The sequence below is a fragment of the Helianthus annuus genome, chromosome 4, assembly GCF_002127325.2.
Source record: "Helianthus annuus cultivar XRQ/B chromosome 4, HanXRQr2.0-SUNRISE, whole genome shotgun sequence".
Taxonomy (NCBI): Eukaryota; Viridiplantae; Streptophyta; class Magnoliopsida; order Asterales; family Asteraceae; genus Helianthus; species Helianthus annuus.
Genome location: NC_035436.2, coordinates 185,835,240 through 185,849,342, shown reverse-complemented (window position 1 = coordinate 185,849,342; position 14,103 = coordinate 185,835,240). Strand labels below are relative to the sequence as shown.

General features: G+C 37.3%; 1 protein-coding gene across 1 annotated transcript; it reads right to left on the bottom strand.

Moving 5' to 3' along the window:
* Window positions 1–670: 670 nt before the first annotated feature.
* On the bottom strand, window positions 671–1,414 carry LOC110934013 (ethylene-responsive transcription factor ERF107). Its single transcript, XM_022177209.1, has one exon. It carries the CDS (start codon window positions 1,412–1,414, stop codon window positions 671–673), a length of 744 nt encoding a protein of 247 aa, XP_022032901.1.
* Window positions 1,415–14,103: the final 12,689 nt, after the last annotated feature.

The following is a 14,103-nucleotide window of genomic DNA, read 5'->3' as shown; positions in this document are numbered from 1 at the left end:
TTTATTTAACTAATGTGTCTAATAAATCTTTTTGGGGTGTTACAGGTTCATTTGAGAAGAAAATTTAATTGAGAAGAAAAAAAATAAAGGGTAATTTTGTAAAACATTAAATAGTTTTTTACTTATCTCATTTATTATCATTTTTAACTAATTAATTAGTCATAAAAACTAGTATCCTCCACACTAACATTTTTTGCCTACACACATAAAAAAGTTATCTTACATATTTCAAAATTCATCCTACACGTTGAAATTTATCCTAAACAACTCGTAATTTATCCTACACTTTAATTTATTTTATTTTATTTTTTTTAAAAAATATATATTTTGAAAATAAGTTAAAAAAAATTAATGTAGTTCGCTATTAAAGAGAAAGACTACAAATTAATTACATATGTAGATCTACCAATGTACCATTATAGTAACATTAAATACTTTTATAAAATGAAGTAAAATAAAGCATTTTTATTTGACTATACATTATATAAAACTTGTAAATACCTTAAATTCTAGATGTTTAGCCAGCTGTGTACTATATATTTCCTCAGTTTTACTTATAATTTGTTTAATCATACATTATACAACATATATATAAGTTACAACTCCGTAAGTCTTGACACTTTTTAGGGCTCATATATCAGTCAATGCACGTGGTGACACTTATCCTTCTTCATCTTTTTCCTTGGCTACAGTATTTTGAGGAATCCGGCGACGAAGAAGACGTGGAAGCTGATCTTGAACGCTTTTTCTTAATATATTTTTGTAAAATCTCGTAATGTGACTCGATCAAATGCGGAAAGTTAAGCATAGCATGAGACCCACGGTGCTTAAAAGCGGCTCGATCATAGGCCATGGCTGCCTCCACCGGTGTATCATACGTTCCAAGCCATAATCTCTCTCCCTTTTTCTCCGGGTTTCTCATCTCCGCCGTGAACTTCCCCCACTGCCGCTTCCTTACTCCTCGGTATTTCCTTTTAGGCACAGAATGATCTTCAGTTTTCTTCAACTCACCAGAATTATATTCCTGGACACCATACGCCACCGAGCAGTTTCCTGTTGAGAAATCCAAATTTAGAGGCATGCTAGTCATGGCCTCCATTGAAGGTAAACACGTAGTGGAAACATCATTCTCGATGACTGGAATATCTACTGAATATTCTGGATATATTTGTGGGGCGTCGTTAGTATTAGAAGACCAAGGAAAGGGAAAGATATCGTCACTAATATCGCCCTGTAAGAAGCCAAAGTTCGATTCGAACTCGGACAACATGTCTGGATATTTCAAGTCATTAGAACCGATCACCGGAAAACCAACTGGCTTATGATCATCATATAAATTTTCAGAACAATCATTAAGAAGGTAATTATCAATGGATTCAAGGAGGGAAACATCATAATCGACTTGTTCGTTCATTGTTATTTTTCCCTCATAAATCTTGCATGGAGGGTGTGTTATGTGATGCATATACTGTAATTTATATATAGGCTGGTCGCTTCAGTGACGTTTAGTTTCTTCTGTTATTTAAATATTTAGATTTACGTTATTGGTAAATAGTTTTCGTGTTAATTAAGATTTTTATTTTTGACTTCTACTTATACTAGTTGGTTTTGATTTAAGTACGAATATTATTAAAATAGTATTACTTGACTGTTTGAAAAATAAATTTTTTACCATAGTAATTAGAATTAGCCCTTATTTTCTTTGATACAAAGTTGTCACATTAGCTCAATCGGTCGAAGGGGCTAGAATTTAGACTATATATGGTTTCCAGCTAAGGCTTAACCTGCGTTTTAATTGTAGGCTTAGCTTGGGCTTTTGGATGTTGGTTAAGACTTAGTCGTGCTTTTTATGACGACTAAATTTCAACGTTTATTTTTGGCGAAATATTAGTCAAAAATACAGTTTTGGTAATTTTACCTTTTTAATATATTGTATTTCTATACCACGAAAAGAGTAAAATGTGGAAGACCAAATGTTTTAAGATCGTATTTGATAGATTTGTACTCTACTGGCTTGACGGGATTTCAATGGAGTTGGCCTTAGCAATTTGTAAGGTGTATATGCATAGATATGTTTCAATGGCGAACATACCACTGGTCGGGAGTTGTTTGTCGCTTCCTAGATAAATCCAAGGCTAAAGAAACCTGTGACTAATCATAAACGGGACAAATTGGCTGGATCTTGGGGGAGCCATACGTGTAAAATTAAATATATTATGTTTTAATATTTAATCTAGTAGCCATTAAACTCATTTACATTATACAGATCAAAATATATAACAACCTAAAAATAATTAGTTGGTAATTGTTGATGGACCATATTACCCTTATTAACTAATTAGGTTTCCTCTTGGGTGCTTATATAAGGAGACTTATGTAGAGGTTAAAAGGTTACACACTTAGACACATAACCTAATAATCATAACATCAAACTCGCCTCTCTCTCCATAGCCGAACTCCGTTATTCGGTTTCATCATTACCATCATCAGTCTGCACTATAAGGAGGAACCAGATTAACTTGACAACGATGTCGAACTCTATGGCTTCTTCTCTCACTGGATTCTCCTCTGCACTGTTTGCGGTGACAGGTATGTTTTCATGTTTTCCATTATGTTTAATCAGAACTGATTCAACATGTGGTATCAGAGCATATGTTGATTAGTCAGTTCTGTTTTCGTATCCATCAATTCTTGGATAGAAATCTAGAAAACGGAATTTTGAAAGCCTCATATAATTCACAGCCGGTTTCTAGTCCAATATAGCCACTCGAGATCACTGTTTTCGGAAAGATTAATTATATGTTCCCTCGAAATCAAATGGGTTATGTTTTTATGACCGAAATTTGTTTAAAAGCCTTAAAAATTCAGGTTTCGGGTTCCAGAATTATGTTTTATTTTTTAGGGTTCATCATATGTTCTTAGGAAAATTCGAAAATTCCTTATGTGTTGGAATATGATTTGGATTATTGAGTGTTTTTCCATGTTTTGATCTATTTTAACTCTTAAAAATTTTCGAAAAACTATTATTAGATCAACAGATAAAATTTTCGAAATATTTGATAAAATTAGATCATCACTAAAACAGGAAACTGTATCTCAAAATTCCTAAGAATTCGAATTTTCAGTTATGCTTTTACATTAACAGCTGTTAACAGGAGTTTCGAGATCCCTTTTAACGACACGAGACCAAGATCTCGACTCGAAATCATAAGTGTTCTCAAATCTTTACAACTCGAGACCACTGAGGTTTCGACTAAGGGCTTCAATCTTCACAACTCGAGACCATGGATGCGACTCGAGACCTCATCAAGGAGTCGAGATAAAACACATCAGTTGAGACCATGATTATGACTCAAGACACTGAGGTTGCGACTCGAGACCTTAATAAGGGGAGACCACATAATGTTACAAGATGAGTTGAGACATGACTCGAGATCTCACTTGAGACCTCATAACTGAGTCGAGATCTCACTCGAAACCACATTATTTTAGGCTGTTTAATGTGAACTAAGATTTAGCTCAGGGCTCCGCCCCGAACCCCGTGCGGGGGCACGCTATCCCCTTGCTAACTGAGTGTTTTTCCATGTTTTAATGTGAACTGAGCTCGATCCGCGCTAACAGGTGGTTTGCTATTAAATAATTGGTTTTTGTAAATACTTATTTATTAATCAGAATCAGATAATGTTTTACAAAACCAAAATAGCTTAACTTGAATGAGCTTCTGATGTATCATTTCTGGCCAAAGCTGATTTGATACATCTACTTATCATTCAAGTATCATGAAAGCTATGTTAAGTGTGCATTATAAACATGAATGTCTTAATATCTGGCCAAAGCTGATTTAATTCTTTCATGTATAGCGTACTTAACAAGTGCATAACTAAAGTGATTATCTCATTTCTGGCCAAAGCTGATTTGTTACAATCACTTTGCACACATGCTTAAATGATTACACTTCTGGTCAAAGCTGATTTGTCTTCGTTTAAGTAGAATTTTAACTAAGTCTATTATTTTGATGTTAGTAATAGACAATATCACAGTTTTATAATTAAAATGGTCATTATTTATGCCTACCTTAGTATTATGTGCTCTTATTAGGACTTCTTCTTTAGTATCATTACTTGCTCATCTTATTTCCATTATCAGCGCCCAATTGCGGGATTCCACCTTTGACTGGTGATAACTTTGCTGCATGGAAGGATGCTCTCATGCTTACACTTGGATTGCTGGACTTTGACTATGCTCTAAGAGAGAATAAGCCAGTGGACCTTACTCCTCAAAGTACTGCTGCTGAGCAGTTAACTCATGAAAAATGGACTAGGTATAACCGCATGTCTCTCATGTTCATGAAGCAGTCCATAAGCAATGCAATCAGAGGAGCCATTCCTGATTCTGAAGATGCTAAAACCTACTTGGCTTCTGTGGAGGCGCAGTTCAAGGGGACGTCTAAAGCACACGCTAGTACCCTTATCCTCAAGCTGGTGACAACTAAGTATGATGGGAGGAGCGGCATTCGCGAGCACATCATGATGATGAATGACATGGCCAATAAGCTGAAGGGGCTGGAAATGGAAATCAGTGATGGTTTCCTCATTCATTTCATCATTACTTCGCTTCCTTCGTCCTTTGAAGCATTCAAGATCAATTACAACACTCAGAAGGACAAATGGACGATGAATGAGCTGGTCGCTATGTGCGTACAGGAGGAAGAACGTATGAGGATGGATCGCACTACTGATTTTGCTAACTTCACCACTTCCAACTCTGAGAAAAGGAAGAACAATCATCAGAGGAAGGATGCTTCAAAAGTCCAAAGGCCAAATCCTAATACAAGTGCACCTTCCAGCTCTAAGAACTCCTTATGCAGAATCCACTGCAAGTTCTGTAAAAAGGCAGGACATATGCAGAAGGAATGCCCTGACTTTAAAGAGTGGCTGGCTAAGAAAGGTAACCATTATTTTATGATACTTGAGTCCTATAATTTAAATGTTCATGCTAATTCTTGGTGGTTTGATTCTAGTTCTATGGTTCATGTTACCAATTCAACTCAGGGATTTCTTACAATCCGGAAGCTGGAAAGAAACCAAAGAACGCTTAAGGTTGGGGATGGTCGAGAATTAGAAGTGAAGGCCATTGGAACATTACAATTATTTATGAAAATTGGTTTATGTATTAAACTTTATGATACCTTATATGTTCCTGAGGTAACTCAGAACCTTGTATCAGGACCAAAGTTAGACATGGACGGTTTTATTGTTTCCCATGGTCATCGCAAACTCTCTATCCTCTATGATTCTGTTCTTTATGGTGCTGGTATTCTGGATGGTGGTCTCTATAGATTAGAACTAGATGATAACTTTTCCAAATCTTTGTTGTGATATAACATTAATGAATCACTCACAAAGATGAAAGAGAAACAAGACTTAGAGACTTCATCCATGTTGTGGCATCCGCGTTTAGGCCACATCTTAAGAGAATGATTAAATTGTCTCGTAAAGGATGAAGTCTTACCTCCTCTTGATTTCTCTGATTTTGGAACATGTGTCAAATGTCTTAAAGGTAAAATGACATTAGCGAATAAGAAAGGTTCCACTAGGAGCTCTAATTTATTAGAACTCATTCATACAGACATTAGTGGTCCCTACCAAATCGCTGGCATAACAGGACATACTTCATTTATCACTTTCATTGATGATTATTCTCATTAGATGTACTTGTATCTTATTAAGGAAAAGTCTGAATCTCTTACAACTTTTAAAGATTATAAGGCTGAAGTTGAAAAGCAATTAGATCGTCAGATTAAAGTTGTGAGATCAAATAGAGGCGGTGAATATTATGGAAGACATACTGATGTGGGTCAAGCTCCTGGTCCATTTTATGAGTTTTGTAAGGGCCAGGGGATTGTGAACCAATACACCATGCCTGGTACACCTCAGCAGAACGGTGTCGCTGAAAGAAGAAACCGTACCCTTATGAACATGGTGCGCAGTATGTTAGCCAACACTAATTTACCATTATTCCTCTGGACTAAGCGTTAAAAGCAGTTGTTCATATACTCAATAGAGTTCCTTCTAAGTCTGTCCCTAAAACTCCTTATGAACTTTGGACAGGAAGGAAACCGAGACTTAAATATATGAAAGTATGGGTGTAAGTCCCGTAAACCGGATCTTTCAATGATATCAAACCTAATCTTGTGAGAGTGCGGAATCCAATCACAAGATGATTCAAGATAAAACCGAAAAATATGAAAAGCAAGAACAATACCGAATCACCTTTAAACACTTGCACACGATTCTATTACTTGAAAAGCAAAACCGTCTGGTACAAGTGTTCACAACCAAATCGAATACTCTAGCTCTCTCTCTAGGAAATCTGTAACAATGAAGATCCAACCCTAAAACAAGTTAGAAACTTGTTTATATACATACCCAATCCCACTTCCCTACATGGGCTTCCCTTGGGCCTGCTTGGCCCACATGGCCTAAAGCTTGGCCCAAGTGACCTGTAAAGGTCCAAAACCTAATATAACTAACCCAGTAAAGCCCAGTTCGTAACCATAACCCGTTGTGTTAATTTGATGCGTCAGTCTCACACTTTAGGGCCTAACAATCTCCCCCTAGACTGATGCCATCAAATTGTCTTCATAACTTGAATTCAGCAATGTCTTCAACGAAGTCTATGGTTGTCGCTATGCTGCAGATGTTGTGGAAGTTCTTGACTTCTGAACTCTCAGCACTGGGTCTCTTTCTTCAGATTTTGTGGTTAGCTTCATATCAGGATCACGATCAGCATCTTCTTGAAAATCTTGTTGAAAAGAATGTGAGAGGAGGATTCTCAGCAGCTCTTTTCTTCTTCAATCTTTGTTTTTCAAGCAGGTTCACAGGTACTTCTTCAAATGTACTTTCATTGTCAGACGGCGTTTCGTATCTGATTCTTCTGACTCAGGTACATCTTGTTGTTGTAATGCTTCAGGCTTCTTTAGCAACTAACAGCATCTCAGTCTTCATCAACCTCTGTTCTTGATTGAAATCAAGTTCTGCACATGCTCACAAACTTATAAGCAAACATTTCTTATGCAACAGGGAGAGTACCACATGAACACTAGGTACATGAAATTTCACGATTTAAATTCTTTTAACTTTTGATGATCAGTCAAATCTTCAAGAACGGTTATAATTTTTTAATTTTAAGAAACAAATAAGCACTCTATTTTTGGATTTTTTGAATTTTTCATTTTTTTTAATTTTTTTTAACTTAAGAACTAAAACAAATAAAAATTCAAAATATAAACAACTACCATAATATACAATTACAATTGCAATGGGATCAAAATTCGTTCTCAGGCAGACTAAGGAACACTTTTCAGTACGAGCCTAATCAAACTGATCTATGCGATTGCCAATATGTTTGTCCACTTAAACTTTAACGCTCAACTTTCAATTTTTTAACTTCGTGATATGCTTAAGGTAATATTATACTATTATACCCGTGTGTCCCATTCCAAGGCATACCCCCGCGATCAAGGTAAGCACAACGATTCATCGTAGCAGGTGAGTATACTGATGTCATCCTTTAAGATATCCTGACTGTGTCTAGGTCTGCATATAATATGTTTTATCATCTTTTGATTTCTTAACAATGAACACCTTTCCTTTGGAGGAGAGTAGAGAAGTAAGATAAGATCAGCAAAAGGTACCGTTTAAATTCAGTACTTTGAGTTGAATATTGATTAGTCTTTAATCTGATGATAGAACGGTTAAACAAAAATATTTTCTCTTTTTCTTAGCTTATAACTTTGTATATAAAGTGTCCTTTCTCTTGTAAATGGTAAATTTGCGCAAAAATCCAAGATTTATGCACAAATTTAGGGGGAGAGAGAGACATATATAGAGTTTAGGGGGAGAAAACTCAGAAAAGAAAAATACAAAAAGAGTTTGCTGTATATATGTATTGCTTTAGGGGGAGAAAATGAGAAAAATACAAAAACATTAGAAAAATGAAAAAGCTAAAAAGAAAAATTGCATGATATGGGAAGTGAAATAAATGTTCGTGTTAAAGGGTTTGACTAACACATGTAAGGTGCCATAGCTGAAAAGGCTAGGATCTACTGCGATATGTCGATAGGCTTGACGCTCAACATGATAAAAGATACTAAGTGATATAAACATAACGAACTATGAACCATGTGGGTAACATACCAACGGCGTATGATTTTATGGTCTCAAATCTTACGTTGATAGATAGCCAACATCTGAGGTTTCGGGTCTTTATATTGTTGAATCATCCGGGGATATCTTGGCTGTCCTTCTGTTCAGAACTAAAATTGTACATGACCCCAGGAAAGAAAGTCACTTGGAATTAGCTCATTTCTATTTGAATGTTTGTATGTTGTCCCGATACACACAATTTTGATCTGATTCTGAAATATTCTCTGAAAAAAGTCGTGTACCTCCTCTGCTGCATCCAGATACATGCTGACTTGGAGGTGCTAGGCAACGACAGCTTCTGCTGCATCCAGATACATGCTGACCTAGCTGTACGTTGTCGCGCTATAGATCTAATACACCCGAAAGAGGCCCTCTAGTGCCCAAAAGAAACCCCAAGAAACCTATATCAAATTGAGAAAAACTCATTTGATCTGTATATTATACCATCTCTGCAAAAGATCTATTCTGTTCTCTTCTCAACCTATTCCCAGTTAAGATTTCAGAAATCTGGATTGGACTTGTGAAATATGTGGTAGGGAAGATACTTGCATGATAGAGTGTGCTGTTTATATTTCCAGGATTTGATTAGTATTTCTTTGGGTGTTCATTGTTAAGAAATCAAAAGATGATAAAACATATTATATGCAGACCTAGACACAGTCAGGATATCTTAAAGGATGACATCAGTATACTCACCTGCTACGATGAATCGTTGTGCTTACCTTGATCGCGGGGGTATGCCTTGGAATGGGACACACGGGTATAATAGTATAATATTACCTTAAGCATATCACGAAGTTAAAAAATTGAAAGTTGAGCGTTAAAGTTTAAGTGGACAAACATATTGGCAATCGCATAGATCAGTTTGATTAGGCTCATACTGAAAAGTGTTCCTTAGTCTGCCTGAGAACGAATTTTGATCCCATTGCAATTGTAATTGTATATTATGGTAGTTGTTTATATTTTGAATTTCTATTTGTTTTAGTTCTTAAGTTAAAAAAAATTAAAAAAAAAATTGAACTTTTTGCAACAGTGAAATGTTACCCGTTTTTATCTCTGGAACAACCGCTATCAACATTCCAGAGATTGTCAACAGCTCCTCCTTGGTTGTTCCTGAAAAGTAAGGAGATTAGTAAGACATGGGTACCCAGGCCATCGTGGTCCTGGGATTTCCTGAAGCATCAAAATAAGACACTTCTTTTAAACACAAGTCCCCTTTCATTTCAAGGATTGGAGATGTAGCTGCTTTTTGTTTTGCTCTCCAAATTTGTTTAGGCTTTTCTAGTTTCTTAGATGCCTTTGGCAAAACATTTGGCTTATCAACCTTGTTATTTTTCGAAATTTTTGTAGGTTTCAAAGCTTGTTTTCTTTTTGCTTTAGCAGCATTCCAATCCCCATCAGAAGGTTTAACCGTGGGATTCACATTCTTCATTGCCTTAGGTGAAGATACCTTCATCGGCTTAGAATGATAGTTGCCCTTTGGTGTAACCCTCTGATTTTGCATATAGTAGGGTACGTAAGGACGATGTGTGCAATTTCGAGCAATGTGACCAGCAATGCCGCAATTGAAGCATGTTTGTCTCTTTACGTAGAATGCATTCTGATCAGCTGGATTTGCTCTTGAAGACCCTGAAGGACGAACTGGTCCTTTCTGTGCTTGATTTTGTTGCACATTTCTTGCAGACGACGATGAATTTGGATGCCTATACTTGTCGTTTGCAGGGGCCTTCTGTGGTGGAGATTTCTTCTGAGTTTTCTTGTTTTGAGTAGACTGCACGTCATGTTCAGAAATCTCACCAGTCTTTCCGAAAGCTTTGTTAGCACAGTCAAATGCATATTTTTCACATTTGCCATTACTGACTGGCTTAACAAAGGCATTTTTCACATCACGGGCCTTTTGATGACTATTGCTGCCCGTTGAGGACTGTGGAGAGCCTGCTTGTCTTTGATGTTTAGGCTTCTTATTTCCGCGTCCTTTTCCTGCTTGCTTTGGCTCTTGTTGCTTGATCTGAACCTTTTCACCACTAACCGAAGGTTCAAATTGTTCAACTTGCGCATTTGGAGCCTTTTTCACGTCTGTCTTCTCTTCATCCTTCATGTCATCAGCTTTGACAGAATCGGAGAGTTCTGATTTGTCGGAAGAAATACCAGAAACTTTAGTAGAGACTTCAGCTGAATCATTAGACGAATTATCAGCACAAGACGGTTCTGCACATGACACCCTTGAGCTGAATTCACTAGAATCAACTGATTCCGATTTCTCAGAAATAGCTGCTTCAGGTGATTCGCATTTGGAATCAGATGGTTCAGCTGGCTCATTCGCTCTATTTGCCGATTCAGTCTCTCTAACACAAGCATCAACATTTTCGCCCAAACCATCAGGCCTGACATTCTTCAACATAGATTGTAAAAATGAGCCAAAAATGTCACACACATGAGAACTTGACGCTTGTTCATTTTCAACGACACCTTCAACTTTAACTTCATCTGCAAGGGAAGACAAAACATTAGGATCAAAAGTACCCTTGGATACAAGATTTACCGAAGGAGTCGCTCCTTTATCAACAGGTCTGCTGTTGATTGATGACTTATCAGTTTTAGGACCGTAAGCCATCTTGTTCTCATTCATCAATTCCTCCTCAGTCATGGGTAAGTATGTGTAATTGTCATTGTAAGGAGGAGGAACTTGATTAAAACCCAGACCACGCCCTTTATTTTCCTTGTATGCAAGTTGCTGATCACACAAGTTCTTGACCAGTTTGCTGGAAGAATCAAATTTCTTAATGTTAAGTTCGTTAATCTGGTATCTTTCTCTGATATCTTCCAGTTCTTTGGTCAAGATGCATACTTTCTCCTGTGCCTCTAAGAAATGGGCTGTCTTTACACTAACATCATCCTTAAGTTTGATGATGTCTTTTCGCTGAGCTTCAATTTTATCTTTATAAAGCTTTTCATTCTTTGATAAAGTAAAATTTTTATTTTTTATGTCATTGTAGTCTTGAATCAACTCAGCGTTGTGTAATCGATATGCCTCATTTCTTTTTCTACACTCAGGAGTGCAAAATACAGAAAGTATCTCTTCACGATCACGAGTAACTTCTTGAGCCATGGGTTTGTTAAACATAAATGCTGAATTTTGTGATGAGTCAGCATTGCCATAGGATTTGATGAGGGAGATCAGCTCATCTGCCTTCATTTTGTAACAGTTGCCGTCGGTTGTCACTATTATCTGATTAACATTCATAAACCAACTACAGTTCCCCTGATCTGGAATCCCTTTTATAGCCTCCAGAAGCTTTCTGTTGCTTATGTGAGTAGACAGCACCATTCCTGCCTTCTCCATTTCAGAGAGCAGTTCAGCAAACCGACCTGCAAGTGCTTCTATAGATTCACCGTATGAATAACTGAATCTTTCGAATTCCTGCTCAAGCATCTCTCTTTTAGAAGACATTTTTTAAGATATGATCCCCAAAAATGTGACCCTTTTTACTATTTTCTCAACACAAACTCAACGCAAGAACCCGTGTACTCGCCAACTTAAATCCTTTGCACACTAATGAACGAACTCGCTTTCGAAACCGCACCTCGAAAATCTGTCAAAACCGAATTCACCACCAAACAAACAAACCTTTTTATTTTTTTTAAATATTTATGGTTTAATTAATATATTAGTAAACAATTTATTATTATTATTATTATTATTGAAAAACAATGATTAGGCAATTATGACCAAATGATTATTAATTATTATAATTATTATTATATCATAAATGACAAACGTTATCTTCTTCGTAAACAATATCGAAACCCTAATTTTCGGCCGACTTCGTCTTCTTCGTTACACAACTAGTAACCAAAACCCTACAGCCGACGGAGAGAATGATGATGATGATCGGAGTTCGGAGAGATGGTTGCGAGTCAAATGCTGATGACTCGGAACCGTGGTTGCGAGTCGAGATGAACGATGATAGCAACTCGAAACAGAGGTTGCGAGTCGAGACTGTTGTAGTGTTGTGTAACGTGAACAATGATCAACTCGGAACCGTGAAGATTGCGACTCGGAATGAATGACTCGAGACCTGTAAAAGGTTGTTGAAAAGGAGCCGAGACCTGCTTGTTGAAGTGGTTGCGAGTCGGACAAGTCGAAACGGTGGTTGCGACTTTGGAAGAGACTCGAGATCTCAATTCTGATTGCGACTGGTGATGAGTCGAGATCACGGTTGCGACTCAGAACGGTGCGTGTCGAGACCTTGATTATATGATGATGAAGCTTTGGTTACGACTCGAGATGAACGACGATGATAATGATGTTGGTGGTTGCGACTCGGAGCAGTGTTTGTCGAAACCGTGGAAGATGAATTGAGGTTGCGACTGAGGAGATTGCGACTGGGAGGATGATTAGTCGAGACCACTGCTGAGAAGATGACCGTTGAATGTGATCTTGTGGTTGCGACTCAGAACGTGATAACTCGAAATCGGAGGATGAGTTGTTATATTTTATAATAATAATATATGGAAAGCTCAATCAACTCAATAACTATCCACCGAAACTTAAGGAAATTTTTGAAAAATCAGAATATTTTTAGAATAAATAAAAGATTACGCCTAATCTTTTAACAATTTTTTCAAAAATCAAGGTACCAAAATATACTAACTTTTGATAAATTTTCAAAGAACACAACGAAGAACACGAAGAACGCGATGAACGAAAATTCAAAATCTTGAATATTTGATATCACACCGAGCCTAGAAATAGGTTCTAAAGGCTCTGATACCACTTGTAAGTCCCGTAAACCGGATCTTTCAATGATATCAAACCTAATCTTGTGAGAGTGCGGAATCCAATCACAAGATGATTCAAGATAAAACCGAAAAATATGAAAAGCAAGAACAATACCGAATCACCTTTAAACACTTGCACACGATTCTATTACTTGAAAAGCAAAACCGTCTGGTACAAGTGTTCACAACCAAATCGAATACTCTAGCTCTCTCTCTAGGAAATCTGTAACAATGAAGATCCAACCCTAAAACAAGTTAGAAACTTGTTTATATACATACCTAAGCCCACTTCCCTACATGGGCTTCCCTTGGGCCTGCTTGGCCCACATGGCCTAAAGCTTGGCCCAAGTGACCTGTAAAGGTCCAAAACCTAATATAACTAACCCAGTAAAGCCCAGTTCGTAACCATAACCCGTTGTGTTAATTTGATGCGTCAGTCTCACACTTTAGGGCCTAACAATGGGGCTGCATTGTTGAAGCAAAACTTTACAATCCTTTCCTAAGGAAACTTAACCTTAAAACAGTTACCTGATTCTTTATCGGGTATCCTGATAATTCAAAGGATTATCGTTTCTATTGTCCTTCCCATGTCACCCGTATTGTTGAAACCAAGCGTGCTGCGTTCCTGGAGGATTTCAAGGTCAGTGGGAGCAGTACCAACCCTTACGAAGAATTACAAGAAGTACAAGACGCGGGGGGGGGGAGACTCGTCGCTTACCATTACTCCGATTACTCCTCTTGTACCTAATGCAACTACTGCACCCGAAACTATTGCACCAACTCCAAATTTACCTCCACAATCAGAACCAATTATACCTCATGACGAAGGCACATCAAACGCTCAAAACCAAGATAACGCTAAACCCGATAATCCACTCAGGAGGTCATCTAGGCAAAGAAGGCCTACTAATTGGGATGATTATGTTACCTACCTGACTGAAATGGATCCCGGGAAGCTCAATGATCCTATCTCTTACAATGAAGCCATTAGCAGTGATCAGTCTTCTGAATGGAATAAAGCAATGATTGATGAGCTTGAATCCATGAAGAAAAATGACGTTTGGGATTTGGTAGAATTAACCAAAGGTGTCAAACCCGTAGGATGTAAATGTGT